A 26,094-nucleotide genomic window follows, 5' to 3' on the forward strand; every position below is an offset into this window, starting at 1 on the left:
CTCTGTTTACTTCTCCAGCTTGATCTTTTTCGTCCCCTCCCTCATTCATTCTGCCACATCAACCTCTGTCGTTTCCCAAGCTGTCCAATAGAAAGTTCTGTGAAGATGGAAAGGACCTGTGTCTGTGCTGTCCAGTTCACTGACCAGTAGCTACAGGTGGCTGTTGAGCACTTGAAATGTGGCCAGTGTGACTGAGAGGCTGAATTTTTTTTTTTTTTTTTTTTTTGGCCACGTTCATTGCTATTAAGGACAGACTTTTGGGGTTTTGGGGGGTTTTTTAGCCACACCACACGGCTTTCGGGATCTTAGTTCCCCGACCAGGGATCGAACGTGTGCTCCCTGCAATGGAAGCGTGGAGTCCTAACCACTGGACCGCCAGGGAATTCCCGAAGCTGAATTTTTAATTTAACTTCATTTTAATTAATGTAGATGTAAATAGCACACGTGGCTCATGGCTACTGTGTTGGACAGTGCAGTTGTAGGGCTTTTCCAAGTGCTTTCTGTCTGCCCCGAGGCTAACTGCTACTCTTCCATCAGGTTTAAACCTATTGCTCCTGCAGGGAGGCATTCCCTGTGCCGTCAGCCTAAATGAAGAAATCTCGTGTTATTCTGTCTCATAGCCCCTGTACTTTTCCTATGTGGTACATAATGACAGAATGGGATTGTTCATTTTTCTGATTTAACAATTATCTCCCCACTTAAGAGGAAGGTTCATGTCTGATTTTTTCACCGTTGTATAATTAACCCTCCACAATTCCTGGCACTAGTAGGTGTTTGGTAAACCCATCAAATGAATGAACATTCTGAAACATTTTCTGTATTTTCAGTTCTTGAGAGAAGTCCACAGAGTGATGTCTTTGTCTGGGCACTGTCACACTCTGAAAGTTATCTCAGAACAGACACGCTCTAGGGGCTGATGGAGGGACACAGGCCTAGTCCTCAGGTGTCAGTCTCGGGGAGGTACTAGGTGTTACTGTACCTTGTGCTTGTCCGGGGACGTAATGTAGGTTTTTTAGGGTGTGTCTTATCCAGTCTGTCATATGTAGCTTAGACCTAAGTTCCCCAAATTATTAATTATATGTGTCATCTCAAATAGCATGGTGCCTAATACAGAGTAGTTGCTCAAATACTAATTGACGGTGCTTTGAAGACCCTGCACTCTTTACGATGCCGTAAGGGAAGTTCCTGCTCACAGCCTTGGCTGAGGGGTCCGAGAGTGAGCATGGAGGTCCTTAGACAACACCTATGAATAAAAGTTATTTTAAGAGCCAGTTTCGGGGGCTTCCCTGGTGGCTCAGGGGTTAAGACTCTGGCTGCCAATGCAGGGGACACGGGTTCGATCCCTGGTCCGGGAAGATCCCACATGCCGTGGAGCAACTAATCCCGTGCGCCACAACTACTGAGCCTGCGCACTAGAGCCCGCGAGCCACAACTGCTGAGCCTGCGTGCCACAACAACTGAAGCCCGTGTGCCTAGAGCCCGTGCTCTGCAACAAGAGAAGCCACCGCAATGAGACGCCCACGCACCGCAACGAAGCCTAGCCCCCGCTCGCCGCAACTAGAGAAAGCCCACGTGCAGCAACGAAGACCCAACACAGCCAAAAATAAAAATAAACAAAATAAATAAAATTTTTTAAAAAAAGAGCCAGTTTCGAATAGGGCAACAGATTCCCCCTTCCCCTGCTGAAGTTTCAGAAATGACCAGAAAAAAATTCAGGAATGGGGAAAATTCTGAATTCAAAGCCGATTTGTGACTGATGGTCTATTAGGTACTATCTCTTTTAGATATTTTTCACCCAGTCTGACTATAACTCTCTTCATGATCTCAGCAAGTTGTGTCTGAAACGATTGTTTTCCCAAGAGCCTACTTATTTCTGGGAGATGGGAAATAATGGTGGCGGGAATGGGGCGGGAAGGGAAGGGAAGCGAGGTTACAGAGCAGCCCCACGATGTGGTCACACACTCGCAGGTGGATTCTGAAGAGCCGGTCTTCGAGGCCGTCATCAACTGGGTGAAGCACGCCAAGAAGGAGCGGGAAGAGTCTTTGCCGGACCTGCTGCAGTACGTCCGTATGCCCCTGCTGACCCCCAGGTACATCACGGATGTCATAGATGCCGAGGTGAGTCACACAGGACCCAGGACTGTGGGCGTCTCTTGTAGCTTCGTGTCGTGAACTCAGAACTGGTCACCTCAGAGGAGGCACGAGCGTCCTGGGAAGCATGTCCCGGGGGGCTCGGGGCAGGGAGTCTGCAGGCGGTCGCTTGGCCAGTCAGTCTCCTGGCAGAAATGAGTCTATGGCTTAATTTAATTTTGTGCTTTGTTGTCTTTTCACTTTACGTGCTCCTCAGTGTTTTGCATAAGCAACATTGGATGATAAGTTTTGTCCCCTTCTCTGTTAAACAGAAATTGTTCCAAATTGCCTCAGAAAAGATGCTTTGCTTATCTAGTCTCTATTTTTGACTTCTGGTGAGGCCAGCATGAAAGGAGTTTGATGCATTTATTGGGTTGGCCAAAAGGTTCCTTCAGTTTTTAAGTAAAAATAAAAGACACATTTTTCATTTTCACCAAGAACTCTATTGAAAACCGTATTCACCGTTTTGTTCCACTACCTTCTGCCGTTTTCCAGGCAACTTCATAATTCCATCTTCCCAAAACTTTTTATCTTTTTGAGCAAAGAACTGTTCCAGGTGCATTTTACAGTATTCCAGGGAATTGGAATTTTTTCCATTAAGAGAATTTTGTAAAGACCAAAATAAGTGGAGATCTGAAGGTACAATGTCTGGCAGGTGAATCAGAACTTCCCAGCCAAGCTGTAACAGTTTTCGCCTGGTCATCAAAGAAAAATGCAGCCTTGCTTTATCCTGATGGAAGATTATGTGTTTTCTGTTGACTAATTCTGGATGCTTTTTGTCGAGTGCTGCTTTCAGTTGGTCTAATTGGGAACAGTACTTGTTGAAATTAATCATTTCGTTTTCCGGAAGGACCTCATCATAGAGGACTCCCTTCCAATCCCACCATATACACAACATCACCTTCTTTGGATGAAGACCGGCCTTTGGTGTGGTTGATGGTGGTTCATTTCACTTGCCCCACGATCTCTTCCATTCCACATTGTTGTACACTATCCACTTTTCATCGTCCATCACAATAATTAAAAACGGAACATCTTTGTTACCTTTCAGTAGAGAATCGCTTGTGGTAATACGGTCAAGAAGGTTTTTTTCCCCTTAATACTGAACCCAGACATCAAAGCAATTAACGTAACCAAGCTGGTGCAAATGGTTTTCAATGCTTGATTTGGATATTTTGAGTATGTCGGCTATCTCCCGCGTGGTATAACGTTGATTTTCTCAATGAATGTCTCGATTTGATCGCTATCAACTGGTCTGCCAGACCGTGGAGCATGGTCCAGCGAGAAATCTCCAGCATGAAACTTCGCAAACCTCTTTTGACGCATTCGATTAGTCACAGCACCTTCTCCATACACTACACAAATCTTTTTCTGCGTTTCAGTTGCGTTTTTAACCTTTCTTGAAATAATAAAGCATGATATGCCAAGAATGTTTTTTTTCTTCCGTCTTGAGTATTAAAATGGCTACACAAAAATTCACCAATTTTGATAAGTATTTTTTTTTTAATGCACGCTGATATGACAGCTGTCACGATACAGTCTAACAAAATTGTTTCGAATGAAGTTAAAGACAGCTAAGTGCTACTAGAGCCAGCTTACGAGAAAACCGAATGAACTTTTTGGTCAACCCAATAATATCAACTTGGATCATATCGTGTTTGTTTATAAGTGTTTCTCCAGCCTGAGATCTCGGTGGTGCGTTTTCTGACCTTCACCATGCGCATTACCTGGACAGTACCCTGGGGGCCGCTGATTTGTAATGTGTAGGTGAGGCCTGGACGGGCGGCGCGTGTGCTCCTGCTTCTGGCCCAGCCCTGGTCTCTTTGGAAGTTAATTACAGACACAGCTTTGCAGTCATTCGCATTAGAAAAGATGCCGGTGGTTAGTGTCACATCTCAAACTCTTTGTCTCCTGTTTGTAATTTCTTCCTTATAGTCCACTCACATACCCCTCACATACCTTTGAATCATGTAACATCTATTCAAAAAGATCTTTTTTTAATCATTCCGGAAACCCGCAGCATAATTATTACCAGCAGCCCTCCTGGAACCACAGGGCTTTGGAAACTGGTTTTCTGTGTTAAGAATTTAATTCTTTATATGTGCCATTTATGCTTTTATTAGATATGGTCCTGCAGCTCACTCTCCTACCTGCTGTATTTCAGCCTTTCATCCGCTGTAGTTTACAGTGCAGGGACCTCGTTGATGAAGCAAAGAAGTTTCACCTGCGGCCTGAGCTGCGCAGTCAGATGCAGGGACCCAGGACAAGGGCGCGTCTAGGTAAGCTGGCATCTTGTATTAATTGTGTCAACTTGTACAAGTCCCTTTACCACCCTGAGCTTTCTTTCCTTTAAACCAAGGATATCTTCCCTTCTATTTCACATGACTCTTTGGAGGATTACATGAGATAAAGTGTGTGAAAGTACTTCATAAATTGTCAAGTATTATGCAACATAAGTTGTCACTGTATTTCAGTATATTTGGAGCCTGTGAATTAGAAATATCTCAAATGCCATGTAGTGAGTAAGTGGTCTGCTTCCCCCACCTCTGCCCTTCTCCACGTGAAGAGAAAAGAGGAAGGGGAAGCAGCAGCGTGGTGAACTGCGGAGGAGTCCAGGGTGGTCAGAGGCAATGGCATGCAGTGGTCAAGGGCCTGGACTCAAGCCAGACTGTGGGTTGGGTGCGGGTCCCCATTTACCACTTGCCGGGTGTTCGGCAGGAAACTCAGCCTCTCTGTGTCAGTTGCCTCATCTGTAAAATGGGGGTCATCATAGCTCCTCCCTTGAAGGTTGTCGTGAAGAGCAAGTGAAAGGCTGAGAAGGGCTCTCGGCACACGTGAGTGCTGTGCACGGAGGCTGCCATGTCAGCAGACAGACCTGGGTTCAGATCCCAGCCCAGCCAGTGACTGGCTGGTTGTGAGCCTGGGCAGGGTGTCCACTTGTCTGAGCCAACGCTTTCGCCTCTGAAATGAGGACGCTAATGTCTTATCACACTGGTTGTTGTGGAGGCCCAATGACATCACGCATGTAAGATGCCTGACATTGCAGCTGGCACGTCATCTGTGCTCAAATGTTACGTCACTTCCATTTCACTGTCCCAGGATCCTAGATACTGTGTGTGATAGCATTTCATAGGTTATAAATTACTCTGTGTATATTGGGTGGTATCTTGTTTTTATCACTTCCTATTTTTGCTCTTATCTGACTGTGGACTCATGTGTGCTAAGGTGTTAATTGATAATTAAGCCTTTCATTGATAGATTTAAGTAGAATGATGATTTATCTCATTTTTTAATGGCATAAGTAGTATATATCTGTAGAAGTTTTAGAAATACAGAGAAGCAAAAAATAAATAAATGAGTCATCCATAATTCTACCACCCAGAGATACTACTTTTTGTTATTGTTGTTTTTAAAGGGATGCTGTTCTGTTAATTCCTGGGAGATGACAAAATGTGATCTGTATCGCTTGTTATATACAGAGATATGTAATCAACACAATATAACTTGAAAAAATAGAAAAGGTAATTTTTAAAAAAGACTGAAGGACTAAGTGAAAAATCATGAAAATATTAGAAGAAATTATACGAAAATTATTTGTATAACTTCTGGGTAGGAGCCTTTTTTTTCTATTTTTAATTGTGGTAAAATATACATAACATAAAATTTACCATCTTCTCCATTTTAAGTTTACAGATCAGCAGTGTTAAATACATTCACACTGTTGTACAACCCGTGTCAGGAACTCTTCTCATCTTACAAAACTGAGATTCTGTATCCATGAGAGAGCAACCTCCCTTTCCTCTACTCCCCTTTTTAACTAAAACAGAAAAACCTAGAACTCTTCAAGGTTACTTGACTACATCAGTTTTTTGAGATTTTTTGGGTTTTTTAATTGATGGCAAAAGGCGTAAAGTCAAAAGATGGGGACTGGGAGAAAATGTACTCAATGTGTATGACAAAAGGTTAACATTTCTACTGTAAAAAGAACCCATACGTATCAACAAGAAGAAGAGCAGTGACCCCACAGAAGGCGGCATGGGAGGCGCACAGGTAGCACACAGAGGCACACGGAGGAGGACGTGTGAGGGAACACCTTGTGCTTCAGAGATGCTCCACTAGGAGGTCTGGAGCCTCAGATTAGAACAAGGTAGTCACTAGAGTTTAAAACGGGCACACCCTGTGTGTCCCACCTCCGGGAATCTGTACTGTAGAAACAGTGTGTCAGTACAGAAATAAGCACATTTGAGGAAAGATATATGCATAAGAACGTTTACTAGAAATTGCTAATATCCAGAAAAAAATGAATACAACAATGCCAAGTAAAGGGGGGGATTAATGGTTGACTGAATTATAGCACAGCTGTACCATAGAATGTCACGAAACTGTTAAAAGCATTGAGTCAGATACACGTAAGATTAATTGTGTACACTGAGTGGGGGAAAAGAAAGAGGCAAAAACTCCTATATATGTGTGTTTGCCTGAGCATAAACAAACGATATGTACACAGGATAAACACTAACCTTTAATAAAGTGAGATTGCGGGGGGGATATTAACTACTAATGTTTTGTTTATATACCTCCGTGTTATTACTATAAGCTTACAGAGAAAATAACAAATATATATTCTATAAGTACCAGGAGGGCCAGTGATGTAGTGGAAAGAATCTGGCACTAGGAGACAAGACATTTCGCTTACTTTGATTTTTTACTCCCAGTTCTGTTAGTCTACTAACGTGCTGTTTGAACTTGGACAAGTCCTTCAGCTTCTCTGGATTACCATTTCTTCTTCGGCATATGAAAGGAGTTAAATTCAGCCACTAGAGTTCTTTCCAATACAGAAGATGTGTTTCTTTCTTGTAGAGCCAGAAGTGTCCCAGCCAGTACATAATTGCTTGTTAAACCGAACTAAGTCCAATGAAAATTTGTGTGAACCACCAAACCCAGAAGGTTCTTTAGAGTGCATTTCCTGCTTTTCTTTGAACAGGCAGCAGAAAGCTCCTGCTTGCTCAGAGAACTTGCTTATTGTCCTGACCTTGAGGGATTAGAATATGATTCTACGTGCCCTCATAGTTTTGAGGTCATTTTTTTCCAAAGTTCTAGGAAGGAAATAATGAAACTGTACCCTACTAGCTTCTTAATTTAGCATCTCCACGTTAGTACCTTAGAAGTAAATTGTTCCAGCCATCCTATCCTCTGCCTGTCTCTATTCATAGAGGTTGCTAAGCCAGTTACCAGGATGATGGCTCTTTGCATACAGCATAAGGAAATTAAATATACAGCTGAGGAAAAATAGCATGCCAAATAATGTGTGGGGATTTTGTTTTAACTATTAATCTTACCCATTACTCTCTCATAAAAGATGTAATAGAAATTGTAGTTCCTACTTTGTCACTGGCTTCTTTTCTGAGCACATGGAAATGTCGGTCCCTGAACCTGTTCTTAGCAGTCCTGCAACCTGTCTGCACTTTCCTCCAACAAAACACCCCAGCGCACACACGTTCCCCTCCTCCCCCCAAAAAAATAGTGACGTGGCACTGTCAGGAGGCCTCGGTGTGAGTAATGTGCCTTTTCACACTGCTCTTATCAGGTGTTTTAGACACATTTTCCTCATCATAAAGATAAAAATCTAACTTGACAAGTGCCACATTCCTTGGCAGAGAACAAACAGGCTTCCTTCTGGTCAGCCCTTTGCCTGGCTCTTTCTCACATTCGTAAGTCTGCTGGAGTAGTGGTCCCAGCTGAGGGTCCAAAGACAGTGAAACCCTAGGAGTTCCTCTGAGGGAGGAAGACTTTCTAGGCACAAAGCAATAGAAGAAGTTGCAAAAGAAAAGGCCAGTGTACTTGACTAAATAAAAATCATGTACAACATTGTAAGACAAATCAGGAAAATAAATCTGCTGCAGGCACAGCAAAAGGTTAAAGTCGTTTCCATGCAAAGAGCTCATAAAAATGCATGCAAGAAACGAACACTAGAGACTTGAGTGTACGGCTCGCAGAAGGGGAGTCCTGCTAAATGTAAGGGGCGAGATTCAGCCGGAGTAGTTATAAAGTCTTAGCAGTGATAAGGCAAGAATTAAAACAATAAATACAATTTTTTGCCTACCAAAGTATCAAAGAATAAAAAAACAATACCAGTGCTACAGAGAGTAGAATGGATTGGCACCTTTAGAGTGTTGGTGGGAATGGAATTTGTTTCAACCTCAGTATTTTATAATATAGATCAAAAGATTTCTTTAAGGTTCACGTTCTTCACTAGGCAGCCCTCCCATTACTATGTTAAGAAAATGACTGGGAAAAGTTTCATATTCAAGGATGTTTATCATAGCATTATATGTGATTATTTATAACCCCAAATCATGAACTCCTGAAATGCCTAAGAATACTAAAATCATATATTAAAGGATTTTGTTAATATCTTGAGAAAATGAAATAAAAACAGGATGCACTACAATATGGTCCCATTTATGTTGTATAAATATTTAGAAACAAAACTGGAAGGAAATAATCTTATGTTTTGGTGTGTCTTTGTATTGTGGAATTATAGCTAAATTTTTTTCATAACACTTTCTTTTTAAGCTTTTTAACAGTAAAAATGTATTTTATATATTATATGTTTTATAATCACACGACATAAAATTCTTAAATCTTTTTAACCAAAGGGTGGGTAACGTGAGTGAGGATGGCAGTCATACTAGCCCTTGAGTTATTTTTTAAACTTTTTAAAAGAAAATCATTTTTATGCTAGAAAAAGCTACACAGGCTAAACAGACATCAGAATTGACTAAAATTACATGTTTTCAGTATTAAGACACTGGCCCTCTCGTCCTTATCAAAAGCTCTGTTGGCACCGACATCAACTCCGGCCGCAGTGGGGAAGTTAACCACTTACACTCATGTGGCAGGCAGTCTTTTAAAACACAGGATCTTTCAGGAAAAGTAATGAAAAGAGGCCTTCCTGGCAGAGAGGTTCGGACACCCCAGCCTCTAGTGGTCTAGGAGCCCCAGGGTTCAGAGCCATAAATCGCTGAGCGACTCACGCTGACACCCTGTCCACCTTCCTCTGTGGATGCAGGGTTACCAGGACGTTTACTGAGAAACGTGCAGCCAACGGGAGTGCTATTGGTCCTCCAGATTTTGAAATTAATGCTGAAAATCAATGGAGTTTTTTTTAATGTGCGAAGCGTAGAAAATCCCCTTGGCTGTTGTGGGCGCTTTCGGGAGTCATCTCTGCCTCACCTCCTCTGCTCAAGTCAGAGGCGGGAGAAAGGGGCAGATGGCGGAGAGGTGCTGCCAGCGCAGGCCCTGGCCTCCCGCAGCCTGGAGGGATTCCAGAAAGAAAGCCTGCATCGCACAAAAGGGCCCTTTGTTCACATGCTTCGTTTCCTAAAAGGAGATGGCTGCTCACCTTGGAGAAGGGACCACGGACTTTATTTGGCAAGTTCACGGACAGGCGCCCTCTCAGAGGGGGAGGTTAAAGTCCATGCTTTATGTGTGGGTTTAAGAAAAATTTCAAACATGTATAAAAACAGAATAATATAAGCATTTCCCCCACACCTATTGTCCAGTTTCAACAATTATCAACTCGTAGCCTATGTATTTTGAAGCAAATCCCAGACAGGATAAAATTCCATCCATATATATTATGCTTTTGTGTGTATCTCTAAAAGATAAGAAACACACAACCCAGCATTTATCTTCATCAGATATCAAGTACACATACACACTTCCTCAGTTTTCCCGTAATTGATTTTTCTTTGTTTTTGACACTTCAGTTGCTCCAATCAGGATCCAGACAAGGCCCACACATTGCACTGAGTTCATAGCACTCTTTCGTCTCTCTTATTTTATTTTATTTTGAAACTTTATTTTTTTTCCACATATTTTTTGTTGGGCTTTAATTTATTTATTTATTTTTGGCTGCGTTGGGTCTTTGTTGCTGCGCGTGAGCTTTCTCTAGTTGTGATGAGCAGGGACTACTCCTCATTGTGGTGCGTGGGCTTCTCATTGCAGTGGCTTCTCTTGTTGCGGAGCACGTGCCCTAGGCACGCAGGCTTCAGTAGTTGTGGCGCGTGGGCTCAGTACTTGTGGCTCGCGGGCTCTAGAGCACAGGCTCAGTAGTTGTGGCGCACGGGCTCAGTTGCTCCGTGACATGTGGGATCTTCCTGGACCAGGGATTGAACCCGTATCCCCTGCATTGGTAGGCAGATTCTTAACCACTGTGCCACCAGGAAGTCCTGTTTAGTCTCTTTTAATCCATAGGTTTTTCCCTCCTGCTTTGGTTTTCCTTTGTAATTTATGTGTTGAAGAAACCTGTAGAATTTCCCACAGTCTAGATTTTGTTGACTGCATCCAAGTAGTCTCATTTAACACATTCTTCTGTCCCCTATATTTCCTGTAAACTGGTGGTTAGACTAGACGCTTGATAAGATTCAAGATGCAGCCTCAGTTTTTCGGCGAGAATACTCCATAAGTGATGGTGGCGTGCTTCCTGCTGAGTGTTACGAAGCGGTATGTGAGCTTTCCCCTGATGGTCATAGCAGCTGTGGATGTTTGTCACAGCCGTGACTTCATTAGGGGCTTGTCTGTATTTCTTGTCAGTTTAAAGGTACTACATTTGCTCTTTCAAGTCCAGGTCAACAAAATGCCCTCCTGGTGACTGAATTTCCCTAAATGCTCCAGCTAAGTGTTCTCTCCAGTAGAGCAATACACGGGGGATTTCCTCAAAAGAAATACTATCAGAATAATATTATCCAAATAAGTCCTTAGGGGAAAGGGGACGATATAAAAGCTATCAAAATGTCTTGTTTGGGAAAATAGTAGAGAAAAAGACTCCCTTTAAAAGCCTAGTCTTAGATTACCTGGCAGTTTTGATGAATTAGCAGGGAATGTGGTCGTATAGTTGGCTAATTTGGAAAAATTAAAGTCATGGAAAAGATTTTTTTAATCCATCATTTGGTTCCTAAGCCACAACTCTCAACTTTTGGGGGACAAGGTTAGGAGAGCATTCTTTGCCATCACAAAAAAACTCCCCTTTTGAGTTTTACGGGGTGAGAAGGGCAGAGAGCTCCTCCAACCTCCAGCCTGCACTTGGAGCCTGTTGTGAAATCAGCCAGAGTTGTCTAGATGGGTTGAAATGGTGTAGGGTGTGTTCAGGCTTGCCTTCTGGAGTTTTAATGTTGTCCAGAAATTTAAATTTCAGAGATTCAGGTTCTCAGGAAGAAATAATTTCCTATTAGGTAGGCTTATGATGAATCCCTTATTTCAGATGGCTTCTCTGGGCTACAGAGAACAAGGTATCCTAGCCCTGTTTCTCCTTCTCCTTCCCTGTGAGGAGTTACCCAGCAGCGATGGGGAAGTGACCTCTCTCCTTCTCCCTTGTCCTCAGGAGCCAACGAAGTGCTTCTGGTGGTCGGGGGCTTCGGAAGCCAGCAGTCTCCCATCGACGTGGTAGAGAAGTATGATCCCAAGACTCAGGAGTGGAGCTTTTTGCCAGTAAGTAGTGGTGGAACCAAGCCTGGGGAAAGAGCTTAAATGCAGTCCCTGACTCCAGATCATAACTAATCCAGCCCTTAGAGTAGAAAAGCCTGGTAACAGCATCGTGTTCCTCACAACACTTAGTTACAGTAGTTAGTTATTGACTAATTAGACATCAGAAATATTAATGACCCTGTGTCAAGTTACACTCAGCTGGCCGCCACCGTTCCCGCGCCTTCCTGAGCTGCCTGTGCAACTCCCAAGGTGCTCCCCTCGTGCCCTGTTAACCTGAACACTGTGTTAAGCTGTGCTGCGCTGAACTGGCGTCCAGTGGAACTTGGAAGTTTGTATCTCTCTCCTTCGGTGTGTCTCTGTTTCAGTGCTGAATGAACAATAGTAATTCTGAGAAAACTTGGATATCTTTTGATCATTTCTCGTAACTTTTCGGGTCTTTGGGTCCTGGCCCTTAGATAGCACTGTGGTAATAGCTTTCTACTTTATGGAAGGATGTCGGTCTTTAGCCCAGTGCCTTATGGAATAGAAAGGAATCGGATACTGGATAACAGAAGGACATTAGGTCCTTTGGAAGCCTTGGAAGGAGGCAAATGTACGGAAGGCTTTAATCTGTTAGAGCAACACAAGAAGCAAGAGGTTTTCATCCAGACAGCAGATGAACCTCTGCTCAGAAGGCTGCACAGTGACAGGTGAAGAAGCAGAGGTGCATAGATAAAAACAGGACGGACAGCAGAAGGTGAGGCCTAAGTCTGGCGTGACTGAAATGACAGAGGGACCTCTTCTCTCCTGAATCCTAGAGCATCACTCGGAAGAGACGCTACGTAGCTTCAGTGTCCCTTCACGACCGGATCTACGTGATTGGCGGCTATGATGGCCGTTCCCGTCTCAGCTCAGTGGAGTGTCTAGACTACACAGCAGACGAAGATGGGGTCTGGTATTCTGTGGCCCCTATGAATGTCCGACGAGGCCTGGCTGGAGCCACCACCTTAGGAGGTAGGCTGGTGCACAGGGCAGTGTTTGCATTTTGGGGTGGCTGGATTGGGGTTCATACCTCTCTATGAAATGTGGAGGCTACTGGTAAGACCAGATACGCCTTTCTGCTTTCGGAAATACTCATGGGTGTTTCAACGCTGACAACAGAGTTGGTAAATCAAGTTACAGTGTGCTGAGTGGGGAATTGGCACTAGTTGTATTTTTGCAAATTCCCATCTAGTCTTGGAATGTTTCTGAAGATTCCATCTTACCCCATTCTTTTTACATGTCTCGATTGTGCTGTCCTCTTTAAAAAGGACTTCATTGACTTATCCCTTAAAAAAACACTTGTTTTTGCCCCCAAACATTGGAAAGAATTGTGGGAGATCTGTAGAGAAAAGAGTCATTAGAAGGCTCTCGTTCTCTAATAGCTGTGACTTGTTCATTCTGAGCAGATATGATCTATGTCTCGGGGGGCTTTGACGGAAGCAGGCGTCACACCAGTATGGAGCGGTATGACCCAAACATCGACCAGTGGAGCATGCTGGGAGACATGCAGACGGCCCGGGAAGGCGCCGGCCTCGTGGTGGCCAGTGGGGTCATCTACTGCCTAGGTGTGTGGTCTGGGACGCGGGGAGAACTGATGGGCGGCAGCCTCGGGGTGGGATCCTTTTTACCAGACTGACGTTCATAGACTTCCGTCCACTAAAACCCCGGTCTATCGCAGTATATTTTTCATTAACTGGGATTCTCCTTTTCATGGAAGCAGAAAACAGGGTACTGTCAGATTTCTTTTTGGATTATTGGAACCCTTGAGGGAGAACTGGAACTAAAAGACTTAGTTGAAACACTCGAGAAAGGCAGAATGGGAATGGGCATAAGGACTTACCATTCTTTCTGGAGTGGTCTCTGCTTTGTCTTTCAGGAGGATATGATGGCTTGAATATCTTAAATTCAGTTGAGAAATATGATCCCCATACAGGACACTGGACTAATGTCACACCGATGGCCACCAAGCGCTCTGGTAAGACCAGTCAGATCTGGGGGGGCAACAGACGGAGCTGTCCAAACCCTGTATGTGCGGTGAGGGTGCAGCCACAGGCCAGGCATCGGACCAGGGCTGCAGCCCCGTCTTCACTGGAGACAGAGGGAAACATGAGTCAGGTCCATTCTCCTCCAGCCTGTTGTCTCTAAATACAGTGAGACTAACGGCAGCCTAAACTTTGACTAGGGTACAGTCTGAGGGCGAAGGCTTCCTGTCTTACTCATTTCTTGCACCTGGGCCCCTCCCTGCACCCTAGCAGCCAGTCCTGCTCCGTGCACGTGGTGCGCACTGCGTGAGGGAATGTGCGTGTGCGGCGAGGGGGCTTCCTGAGCCCCCAGGCTGGGGTACAGGAAGGAGAGCGCCCTTCCTCTGGGCGAGGTGTGCTCCAGAGCCAGTCACAACCCCTTTCCTCCCTTCATTGCCTTCTTTTTTCCGCTTCCTTCTCTTCTCCTGATAAGGGTTGGGCTGTGAATTAACGAAGGTGAAGATGACAGCCAGTTCAAGAGGGTTTACAGGCGGGTGACCTGTGCTGGACTAGATTCTTCCAGGCCTGTCCGGCCCCGTCCCCATCCCTCGGCCATTCTGGAATTCAGCTAGCCGTCATTGACAGTGTTTTGTTTCTAGAATTCAGATCCTGAGCTTAGCAGTATTCATTTGCTGTACCTTTTCTCCCCCAGGTGCGGGAGTAGCCCTGCTGAATGACCATATTTATGTGGTGGGGGGATTCGATGGTACAGCCCACCTTTCTTCTGTCGAAGCGTACAACATTCGCACCGATTCCTGGACAACGGTCACTAGCATGACCACCCCGCGATGCTATGTCGGGGCCACGGTGCTTCGGGGGAGACTTTATGCAATTGCAGGGTGAGGGTTAAACCAGTCATCCAGGGCGGTGTGATCCGAGCCGCATTTGGGGTGGCGATGGGGTTTGATTCGGGAGGGAGACGGCTCGTGTGGGAGGGGGCCGTGTGGCTGCAGAGCTCAGTCCCGACTCTTCCCCCTCAGCTACGACGGGAACTCCCTGCTGAGCAGCATCGAGTGCTACGACCCCATCATCGACAGCTGGGAGGTCGTGACCTCCATGGGAACCCAGCGCTGCGACGCTGGCGTGTGTGTTCTCCGCGAGAAGTGACCGGTCCCAGAGACAGTTTGCAGGGAACCAAGGATCCTTTCCAGAATGTCTGTTTCTCACTGTGTGCACAGGGTGATTACAGGCACCAGTGCCGCGATGATTGTGCTTATTTGACGCCCCTCGCGCTGGTGGTTGTCCCGGAGGAGGGTGGGCAGCCGACCCTCAAGGGAGGAGACTGCACACTGAGTGGGTGTGAGAGGCCAGACCACCTCTCCTCCCGGCCGCGGGGGCGCTTTCTCCTCATTTCTGACTCAGCGTGCGCTTGGGAGAATATACATTTAAGTTGTGCCTCGCGTGTTGCAGAGAATTAAGGTGAGTATGAGCGCCGGGGTGTGGACAGTATCCAGCCTCGATGATTGGAAGGATACCAACTCTTGTTTTACAACAATAAATAGCTTTCCTAGTCTACAGGTAGCAGGGGCAACACAGTTCCGTTCTGGAGGAAAACAGAGGGAAGAGCCCTGTCAAAACTTCGGGGGCCTGGGGAGAGGGGGACAGGGTTGGCGTCAGAGCTGGGTGTAGAGTGCGGGAAGGGAGCTGGACGTGGTGGAATGTGAGTGAACCTGCGACAGCTGGAAGGCTGAGGAGGGAGTGTTATTTGAGGGTCTTTCCATGGCCCCCTGGTATTTCTGGGCCCTGGGGACTGAGAGAGTAACAGAGCCAGCACATGTTAGGTGAGCAGAGGTGGAGGAGAAGTGGGCCTTCAGTGGGCCAGGGATAAACCAGAAGTTCCTGTGACTTCACAGTAGTCCTCCCTGCCGTGACTCATCTATACGGGGAAGGTCTTCCTCTGTTGAATCAAATACTACTCACTCCACTGTTATGCGTCCATACTGTTTAGAGGGGGCGGGGGAGGGGCGGGGATGGCAGCCGCCTAGAAGTTCAGCTGCCTGATTACTCCCTCATTCTTTTAAGGGCATACTTCTGCTAAGGTGTGGTTTTTACTGCTGTGTTTTGTACATGTAGTTCTTTGCTATTAGAACGCCCCTTCCCTGTCTTTAAAGTGGATTTTATTCATCCCAGGACAGAATAATCAACGAGAACTAAAATCCTTTTGTTAGTTTCGGTACCCGCTGTCCCTCCAAGGCTCCCCTGTGCTGTGCAGTGACATTCCTGCTCTGTGGGTATTGGGAGTGTGGGGACGTGATCACCTAAAGAAGGATGCATTTTCTCTTTGCTCTGAAATTCCTTTTATTCCTCTTTCCCTGAGTTGTACTGACCTCAAGTTCATTTTGTTTGTATTTTTTTTAAGAAAATATTGAAAATCAATGGTCTCAAGTGCCTGTCTTGCAGACATTTTGGGGGACCAGGCATAGGGATCAGCTGCAGGTCCTGTCTCTTCAGCCCGTTCACCCGTGTGTTTGCCAACTAGCTCTGCTGTGTCTCTGTTAGACAGGTAAGAGATGTCTGGAGACTCCCATCAATACAAGGTTATCTGAATTGCATATTCACGGACTCTCACAGTTGGACTTTACTTAGAAACCACAGGGGATAAAGAAGAGGCAATCTTGGGCTCGTTTTGTAACCACTTGAATTTTAGGGTTTTAGTCGCCCCAGTCCTTTTTCCATTTGCCTCGATTTGTGCCACAAACAGCTGTTTGTGATACAAACAGCTATGTGGAAGGCTTGCAAAACTGCAAAACTCTTGATACTCCCAGAGCAAAGGGAAGGGGGGGCCAAAGAGGTTCAGGAAAGAGGCCTGCCAGCCTTTCTCTAGCAGATGGATTGTGCCTGCTGATTAAACCAAACTGTGAAACATGTGACTCGTTCTCTCGGGAAGAGACCAGGGGAGGCAGAGGAGGGGAGGGGGGTGAAGAACCCATGGCTGTTGGCTCTGGGCTGTCTTCATGGCTGACTTCTGAGTTTCAGACCAAATTCCCAAATAGTTCTTAGATGGCAGCCACAGCTGAATAGCCCCCTCCATCCCTTTCCACCCTTTCCCCAATCTTCTGTGCTTTCCCCTGCTCATGGACCTACACACAGCTACCCCTTATTTGGTGGTTCCTCCTGTTTTTCTAGCTCCCATAACTGGCAGGCAGCCACTAAGTTATGCAACCTCTGAAAGCTACCTTCATCTTGTGTCACCTGTCACCTCCACCACTATACAGACATCCGATTAGTTTTTAGGTTGTACACGAGTTTACTTTAATTGTTCCAAATCCATTCCTGTATTTTTTTTCCCCTCTGCTACCACATAGTTCAGACTTTATCTTTTGCCCAGACTCATGGAGCATAGTCTCCTGATATCCTTACCTCTACTCTTCTCTTGCTTTCCAGTTTAGCCCCTCCCTTTCGTCATCAGTTATCTTTCTAAAGCACGGACAGGGCCATTACAATACAGAACATACAGCACGTTTTCAGTAAATACCAAAGTTATTTCTGGCCTAAAATTCCATAGATTCTCATTGTCCATGTTATAAAGTTTGAATTCCTTAGCATGACATTAGACCCATGGTGATCTGGACTCACTGCACCTTTCTGATCTTGTCTCCTCTACCACCCTCACTTCCCCCAGGTATAATGTGCTTCATCCACAGTGGTCTTAACCATTCCTAAATTTGTTCTCACCCTTGTGGATGTATTATACTGTTCCTTCTATCTGAAATAATCTTGCTCTCCCGACAAAATCCTAGTCACCTTTTAATGCCCAGTTCACGTGTCACCTAGGTAAAACCTTTTCTGACTCCCCATATGGAATTACTCCTGATCCGTGCTTCCATTTACTTTGTTCCCTGGATTGTCTTTATCACATGTCCTTGGGTTTGGGTCTGTCTGCCTGTTTAAACTGTGTTCTCCAGTACAAAGTGCCTATCGTCATAGTATCCTCAGGGTGTAGCATATTCTGTAATTGCTCAGCAAATGTTGAATTAATGAAGGACAAAGAGGAAGAAGAAAAACGTGCCGCCGACGGGGGGTGGTGGGTAGATGAGACGTTTCTCAGGTGGCTTGGCTCCCCTTCGTATCTGCCTCCCCTGCCATCTCAGGAGGGCCACGCCTGCCGCACTACAACTAGTAAGCTAGACATCTGAAGACGAACCGGTGAGAGTGAGATACAGTGTAACGACCCAGCAGTGGCGCTAGGGCCATGCCTGGACCCGTGGGCCCTGGAAGGTAGCCTTTCCGACTTTTACCGCCTCACTGCGCTACGACCGACCCATAGGGAAACTGGGACTCGAGACGTTTCTGGAAGCGCGTCAACACCGGGTCTTGCCACGTAGTTAGTGGTCAGTATGAGTAGAACAGAGAGCAGCAACTGAAGCTTCCAGGCGCCTGTCTCCGCCCACAAGGCAGGTGTCCCTGTAGGTCGCGTCCTCTGTGAGCCACTGCGGCTGAGATTTTGCTGATGGGGGTCTGACCCCAGGACGTCCCCGTCGTTCACGGGGCTAAACGTACACCTGGACTGGCCCAGGTTTCACTCAGTGTAAGGGAAGCCCAGCGCCCAGGTGAGCCTGGGCAGAAGCTCTGTCACGTCCCAGGAGGAACCTGTCACAAAGCCACGCCGACACCCGGCCGCCTGTGCAGCGGCGACCGGCAGCGCCTGCGCAGTGGCGTCCAGGGCCGGGAAGCGGCGCCTGCGCTGAAGGGGCGCCGCCGAGACCGCGCCTGCGCAGTGCGAAGAGGTCGCCCTGAGACCTCGCCTGCGCGTCGCCGCCAAGGGCCGGGGTGGAGGCCATGGAGCCCGCGGCGCCGCCGAGCGAGCTCGTGTCGGCTGAGGGCCGGAACCGGAAGGCGGTGCTGTGCCAGCGCTGTGGCTCCCGTGTGCTGCAGCCGGGCACGGCGCTCTTCTCCCGCCGGCAGGTGAGGGGACGCGGCGGGGGGGTGGGGGGCGGCGACACCGGGTCCCGTTCGGCTTGGACCCGGACACACGACCGGACACTGGTGCCCCGGGGCCGCGCTTGCCGACCGCGGGGTCCCGACGCCGGGCCGCTGCAGACCGACTTTCTAGGGAGCCTGAGCGTTACTTCCTCAGGCTCAGGTGTCGGTGCCCGTCGTCCCGCTGTCACGTTCCACAGCGTCCTTCCCATTGCGCCGCCACGCCCCGCCCCGGGAGTGGGCGCGGGGTCCCGGGGAGGAGTGGGCGGGGAAACTGGGGGGCGGTTCGTAGGGACTGGGCGGGTGGGCACGGGAGGGAGGGACGGGACGCGGGGGCCGTCCTGGGGCGAGGCCCGAACCCGCAGAGCGCTCGCTCGCTCCCGGGTCTGTGATCCCCGCCGACGTCGTGAATCCCTAGGAGTGTCGTTCACACCGCTGCACAGATCCCGTGTCCCACGTCCCGTGTCCCGCGCCCGCTGCCCCGAGACTGCGCGTGAGGGAGGACACAGACATTGGGATTTAAGTAAATGAGGGAGTGAAGTTCTCAGTCCCTGAGACTAAGGGTTAGAGCAGGCGGAGCGGATCCGTGTGTCGCAGGCGCCATCGATCACCTGACGTGTTCTTTTTTTAAGTCCTGTGAACGGTTTCTTTATAAAATGTTCAGACCCCCGACTCGGTCCTTTGTGAAATCTCACCTGTAGTCTGGGGCAGAGGAAATTACAGTCACAGAGGAAAGAAACACCAAAGAGCTTGAGAATGTAGGGAAAGGGTGATGAGTTAGAGAAGGGAATAGTTGCTTTGTTACCTTTTGAGGGAGAGGGCAGTTGGGGCAGGAGAGGGAGGTGGAAGATGAGCTGGTGGGAGAGAAAGGATAGAGCACTGTTTGGATGAGAATGCGAGCAAACCGAGACATTATTCTCAAACTAAGCATGCACCTAACATAGGACCCAGCAAGTGTTCTCCGGGCCTTTATCCCTGGCGGGATGAAAACATGTTCACACAAAACCTGTGCACGAATGTTCACTGCACCTTTCTTCCCAAGAGCTGAAAACCAGAAACAGCCCAGCGGGCCTTCTGCTGGTGAATGATGCCACACCACGGGCACCACAACTTGGATGAGGATGAGTCTCCAGGGAGTTACGCTGAGTGAAGAAAGCTGGTCCCAAAAGATTACTATTGTATCATTCCATTTATATGACATTTTAGAATTTTAGAAATGGTCAACAGATTAGTGATTGCCAGGGTTTAGGAAGCGGGGGCGGGTCAGGGGTGTTGGCAAGTGTGGTTATAAAAGGGTAGATGGATGGTGGTGATGGTTGCACAATAATGTGAATGTACTTAATGGCATCAAATTGCCCACTTAAAAATTATTTAAATGGTACAGTTTATGTTATGTATAGTTTATCACAGTAAAAAATCAGGAATCAAAATGGAACATGCCTCAGGTGTGTTAGGCAGTGTTGTTCTAGTTATTGCTGCATAACAAAATCACCCCAGACAGTGACTTAAAACATTAACGTTTATTTTGCTCACAAATTTGGGGGTTGGCAGGGCCCAGCTGCAGCTCGGCAGTTCTCATTCATGGTCTTTCACGGGGCAGCGGTTAGAGAGCTCATCTCAGAAGCTTGCTCACTCCCGTGCCTGCCTGTGGACTGAGAGGATTCAGGCACCTGGAACAGGCTGTGATGGGCTGCTCCTCCCGCTATCTGCCACAAGGCCTCAGGGTAGCCATGGTTCTTACAGGGTCACCAGGGCTCCCAGAGCAACTGTTCCAAGAGCAACCTGCAAAAGTGGCCCATCCTTCCCTAACCTAGCCTGTCACTCCCACCTTGGCCTGCCCAGGCTCAAGGGGAGAGGCACAGTCTCCACACCTTGGAAAGGTTGTCAAAGAATTTGTGGACATTTGTGTGGTTTTAAAGCCACCACAAGGGACTTCCCTGGTGGCGCAGTGGTTAAGAATCCACCTGCCAATGCAAGAGACACAGGTTTGACCCCTGGTCCAGGAAGATCCCACGTGCCGCGGAGCAACTAATCCCTTGCACCACAGCTACTGAGCCTGCGCTCTAGAGCCCGTGAGCCACAAGTACTGAGCCCTCACACTGCAACTACTAAAGCCCGTGCACGTAGAGCCCGTGCTCCACAACAAGAGAAGCCACTGCAATGAGAAGCCCGCACACCCCAACGAAGAGTAGCCCCCACTCACTGCAACTAGAGAAAACCACGCGCGGCAATGAAGACTCAACGCAGCCATAAATAAATAAATATATATATATATATATATATATATATATCACGGGTTCTTTCCCCATGTCAGTATCTTTAAAAAATAATAATAAAAAATAATAAAACCACCACAAGTACTCACTGAAGGGGGAAAAATTACAAAAAAGGTTAACAAGTTTACTTTGTACTGTAACAGTTTTTATTCTCATCTATAGTGCAGCATGCTTGCCAAGTTCTCTATAATGAGAATGTATTTTTACAAAGAGAAAGAAAATATTTTATTTTTTAAAGGGTACTGTTAATGGTTCTTGAAGAAAGCAAAAGAGGTTTCACCGAGACATGAGCAGAATCTCAGAGTCGTGGTGTTCGCTGCGTCTCGGAAACCTGTCCAGGATCGGGGCCCTGGCCGCATAGTTAACCCACCTCGTCAGGGATCTGGCGACTTTGACCCCCTAACAACCGAGTTGGCCACCTCAAATTAGGTATTAATTTCTAGATTTCCACCCCAGTAGTCTATCCAGAAAGCCTCATTGTGTCCCACATGTTACATCCCACAGCGTGACCCTAGTGTTGTCCTCTACTTTGTTGAGATCCAGGCACAGATACACAGGCAAGTGCACATACATGGGTCTGACTTAACAGGATTTCAGTAAAAATGGGAATGTTGAGGAAGAGAGGGAACAAGACCCCGTGTGACTGACCCCTTGAATGGATGGCTAGTAGTAGTATTGCCCTTTAGTCACTAATCAAATGGGAGACAGCAGAGGTGGCCTTATGCACTGCGAACGGGGATAATGTGAGGGAGACTCATGCTCCTTTGCTAGACATGTCCTGAGGGCTAATGCTTATGTAGTCTTCAATTTTCTCCCCTCACATTTCACTCCTCTTGCATTTAGTTAAGATGTGATTTCACACCGACAATATAGGAGGTAGGCTGGAAATGTACCTAGGGACGTTTAGGCCCACAGAAAGTAACTCTTAGGACTGGAATTCAGGTTTTCTGGTTCCTGAATTTTGATTCCTACCTCTCATTGCCTCTGCCTGTTCCCATTTTCACTCAGGGTAAAACAAAGCATTAGGGACTCATTTAACCATCAGATGAGGCAAAAAGAGTGGCTGGAATGACAATATAACAGGAAGAGGGACTATCATATTTTGTGATGTCCTCAGATGAAGTCTCAGGTGACACAGCAAAGGGAAATGCACAGATGTGTTTTAACAAGCCGAGTGCTTGGGGGACAGGGAGGGGGAATGTTCTGGATCAGAGCTCCCTCCTCCCTGCCAGGGATACCCTACCAGCGTCAGCAGGACTGGAGTTCAGAAGTGCAGGCTCCAGGGTATTTCACACCTTGGCAGCTCTTGTGGACTTCCTGACATTCTCATCCCCACCAGAGCGTTTACCTGTTTTGGATTGATGTCAGTCTAATTTTTAAAAAACTTCTTAAATTGTTTGCTTTTGTCCTGATTGCCAATGCCAGGCTAGCACACTAAGGCCATTCTGTTTTATTAGAGTTTGGGGGTGCGTTAGAAGTGAATCATGGGGTGGGAAATACTCCGTGCATTGGCGGCAGCCGTAGTGAGGAGCAGGGAAGGAGCTTGGCTGACGTGTTCTGCAGTCGGGGGCAGCTGAGGCGTCAGCTGACCATGTGGAAGAAGTCAAAGGGATTGCGTGCGTGCGTGCGTGTGTGCGCGTGCTTTCTCCTCATGAATGGGAGATGCAAGGGTCCTAGAGATAATATTCCAAATTCTAGAGCTAGATTTTCCTTTTTAATGTTCCTTTTATGAGGTAAACCCAGTATCTTCGTAACAACAGTGATGGAATAGCGTGAAGCCAGACATCCTGTGTTTACTCTTGTCCCAAATGTTGGCGTTCTGCTCTGTGTCACTTGCCGTTCCAGGCACTGGGGATGTGGTAATGAACAGGAAAAGTGAGCTGGTGGAGGGAGCCCCCTGCTAGATAACTGAGGCAGTGAACTGATAAGATGATTTCAGAAACGGTGAGTAAGAAGTGGCGCAGCATAAGGAAGCTTCGGGGGTGATGCACATGCTCGTCATCGTGATCATGGTAAAGCCTCGTTGGCGTGCAGTATACGTGTGCCAGAATGTGTCAGATTGTCCGCTTCGGATCTGTGCAGTGTGCGTCAGTTACGCCTCAGTTGAGCCACTTTAAAAAACACAAACGCAGTGGGCAGCATGGGAAGCTCGTCCAGGTTGTCCGGTTGGGGGAGACCCTGAGGAGGCCATGTGTGAGCCAAGTGTCCGGGAGGAGCTGGCCCTGCAGGGTCCGGGGGCGGAGCAGACTGGCCCCATTAGGAGTCGGGGAGGAGGAGCCCGTGGAGGGGGAGAGGAGGAGCAGGCCGGCCCTGTAGGCGCAGGGCGGTCCCGGTTACCACGGCAACCAGGCAGCGCCTCTCCGCCTTCTCCGGAGAGGCTGGCGTGGACGGGGGTGGCGGGCGCATCCTGGCCTGGGGCTTACTGCCGGGCGCCTGGACTGTGGGAGCTTCGGGGGCCGTGCGGAGTGAGCAGGGCTCTGCTGTGTTCTCTCCACGCAGCTCTGCCTCCCGCCCATGAGGAAGAAGCCGGCGCTGGCCGACGGCGGCAGTCCTGAGGGCGACCTTCTGCAGGAGCACTGGCTGGTGGAGGACATGTTCACTTTCGAGAACGTGGGCTTCACCAAGGACGTGGGCAACATCAAGTTCCTGGTCTGCGCAGACTGCGAGATCGGCCCCATCGGCTGGCACTGCCTGGACGACAAGAACAGTTTCTATGTGGCCTTGGAACGGGTTTCCCATGAGTGACTGAGGGGAGGGGACTCAGCTCCACCCCCACTATAAAAGCTACTCCCCACAAGGACGGCCGAGTCGCCTTCTCTGCACTAACGTCAGTCACGAGTGTCAGCCCGCCCCGTCCAGCACGCGTCCACGTGCTTCCTCACGGCCTCAGCGCCGGCCTCCTGCTTAGTTCACATGCATTACCGCCTTTCCTCAGCTCCCTTTGCCCCCGGGTTTAGGACACGGGGTGCTTCCACAGATCTGCTCCCCTCCCGGCCTCCTGCTCTCCTGAACCCTGGGGCTCCCTGTTCCTTACTCTCAGAGAGCAGTTATGCAACCTTTTAGCCATGATGACACGTGACAGATGGTGCTCATGATGGTGCTGACGGTTGAAACCCGCCTTTTTCTCATTCAGGAAAGTGCACGAACGTCTGTGTGGCTAACTTTACAGTAATTTATTCTTTCTAAAAGTAAAGCATTTCCAAACTGCAGTATTTAAACCACTAATCAGAAATACATTCCTTTGGACATGCCTCTAAGACCACGTTTGGGGGCCTCTCCTCTAGGCTGACAGTGACTTTATTGTCAAGGTGGGTGTGGCCACTCTTCCCTTCAAATCTTGATGTAGTTTTTCTTTGTATTAGCTCCGCACTGCTATATATAACCTGTAAGCTGAAAGTCAGATTTCCAACCCCATCTGTCAGCTGCCCCAAGGAAAACTCAGCCCTGGCTGTGTTCCCAAGATCTCCTGGAGTCAGCGGGGAGTGTGGGACGTAGGGGGCGGGCCTTTGCCACGTCATACGTGAGTTCATTGGTTTGTCTTACCTGGACTCATATAACTCTCGTATAACTCTCTCTTTGCTCCTAGCACAGACTTCTGAAGTGGATGGCGTCATCATTACTGTATGCACTGGGCGTGGTCCTCACAGGTTTCTCATTCAGCTGGAATCTCTAGACTAACCCAGAATACAGACTTTCCATCCAGGTGCCGCTCTTTGTAGCTGTGGGGTTGCTCTGACCGTTTGATGTTCAGTACGATTCTCAGTTCTGTCATTTCTCTTCTGAAACGACTCACCATCTCAGAAGGAATCTGTGAGACCAGGTTCCAGGTATCCTCCCATCTTCCGTGCCTCTAAGGCTCAGGAGACCTAGAATGGAAATGAGGACTAAGTGGAGACCTTACAGACATTCCTTCGGACCTGTTTTCCAGTTGCTTCCTCCCTCCTTCTCCCCAGAACGTGGTCTAAGGGCCCCCCAACTGAAGTGCGGGCCTTGGGCACAGTTTTGCCACCAACCTCCTCCCCTAGAAAGGTGGCTTCCGTCCCCGGCCGTAGCCTCACAAGCTCTGGTAGAAAATGAGAGAACGGTTTTCTAGACGGATGGTCAGACGTCCATGATTATGGCATTTGCAGAAAACCTGTGAGAGTATCCACTCAGGTCAGAAGGCACAAAACCACGTAGATGCCTCTGGGGACATGTGGCCCCTCATATCATGAGCCAAAACCTGGGCAAAGCGTTTTTTAAATTAGACTTTGACTTTTCTTTCCTTTTTTAATCACAGAAATAGTACACATTCATTGCAGATAAATACAAAAGTAGGTATATGGGGATATGTGTATATGTATAGCTGATTCACTTTGTTGTAGGGCAGAAACTAACACACCATTGTAAAGCAATTATACTCCAATAAAGATGTTAAAAAAAAAGTAGGTATAAAAATGTTTTTAATCATTCATATTTTCACCATGCAGAGATTGCAGACGGTAATGCGGTGTATGTTCTTCTCAGCGTTTTTCTATATGTACTGTATAAATAAACGTAGGGTTTTTAAAACAAATATGAGATCATGTAGTACTCTCGTAACTTGCTTTTTCCATTTAACAAAATACTTCCCACATAGGTGATGTCCATCTCCGCCGTTGTATTTCTGTACTGTAATTTATTTTACAGTCCACTGTTAGGTTGTCTCCAGCCTCTCCTAAACCATGTGATATAAGGTGCAACCTTGTAGCTGAATCTGTCCAGGCTTTTGTACTGTTCCCCCGGCTGCGTCAGCAGCAGCGGGCTTGCAGGGTGTGTGCGTCTTCACGGCTCTGCTGACTGATGCGCACACCTTGGAACAGCTGTGCGGCTTTACCTTCCTCCCCAGCAGTTCCTAACACTGGGTATTTATTATCTGAAATGAATATGTTGCTACTTTAATAGGAAAAATAGTGTCTCATTGTTTTAATTTGCATTTATTTTATTTCTAATGAAATTTTTATATATTTACTGGTCATTTGTGTTTCGTTTCTTGAGATTTCCCAAACTTTGTTCCTCCAGTAGCCAAAATATCGAGTTATTCTGCCTTTTCAGCTTGATTTGAAAGAAATAAAGGCATTTAAACAGTGACAATTAGATTCTTGCACGTCCTTGGGAAGAATGTATAATTGGAAACAGGAGGGCTGAAACCTGCGCCTGAGGATTTACCCTGGGGTCTGTCGGCTGAGGAATCAGCCCCTCGGTGTCTGTCGTGGAAT

At 47.3% G+C, this 26,094-nt stretch overlaps 2 protein-coding genes across 6 annotated transcripts in view; both read left to right on the forward strand.

Annotated features, from left to right (window-relative positions):
- The window catches only part of KLHL12 (kelch like family member 12), a 29,121-nt gene extending 13,084 nt beyond the window's left edge, over positions 1-16,037 (forward strand). For 4 of the 5 annotated variants that reach the window (XM_082422814.1, XM_082422810.1, XM_082422813.1 and 1 more), the window contains 8 exons: positions 1,969-2,118; positions 4,295-4,409; positions 11,516-11,622; positions 12,417-12,612; positions 13,047-13,205; positions 13,517-13,615; positions 14,314-14,500; positions 14,642-16,037. In XM_082422814.1, the coding sequence (XP_082278940.1) occupies positions 1,969-2,118; positions 4,295-4,409; positions 11,516-11,622; positions 12,417-12,612; positions 13,047-13,205; positions 13,517-13,615; positions 14,314-14,500; positions 14,642-14,768 (1,140 nt within the window). In that variant the 3' untranslated portion in view covers positions 14,769-16,037. The remainder of the gene's footprint in view (positions 1-1,968; positions 2,119-4,294; positions 4,410-11,515; positions 11,623-12,416; positions 12,613-13,046; positions 13,206-13,516; positions 13,616-14,313; positions 14,501-14,641) is intronic. The other variant, XM_082422811.1, reaches the window with a different exon arrangement.
- Positions 16,038-18,346: 2,309 nt separating this feature from the next.
- On the forward strand, positions 18,347-25,412 carry RABIF (RAB interacting factor). The gene is made up of 2 exons (XM_082422863.1): positions 18,347-18,566; positions 23,357-25,412. Exons 1-2 carry the CDS (start codon positions 18,441-18,443, stop codon positions 23,600-23,602), a joined length of 372 nt encoding a protein of 123 aa, XP_082278989.1. The 5' UTR covers positions 18,347-18,440; the 3' UTR covers positions 23,603-25,412.
- Positions 25,413-26,094: the final 682 nt, after the last annotated feature.

The sequence above is a fragment of the Balaenoptera physalus genome (genome assembly GCF_965194825.1).
Source record: "Balaenoptera physalus genome assembly, chromosome: 1".
Classification (NCBI taxonomy): domain Eukaryota; kingdom Metazoa; phylum Chordata; class Mammalia; order Artiodactyla; family Balaenopteridae; genus Balaenoptera; species Balaenoptera physalus.

Bases quoted from the DNA above. Each gene is read 5' to 3' on its own strand.
- RABIF (XM_082422863.1), top strand. From the start codon at position 18,441: ATGGAGCCCGCGGCGCCGCCGAGCGAGCTCGTGTCGGCTGAGGGCCGG. The intron at 18,567-23,356 runs GTGAGGGGACGC...CTCTCCACGCAG, and splicing joins CGCTCTTCTCCCGCCGGCAG to CTCTGCCTCCCGCCCATGAG.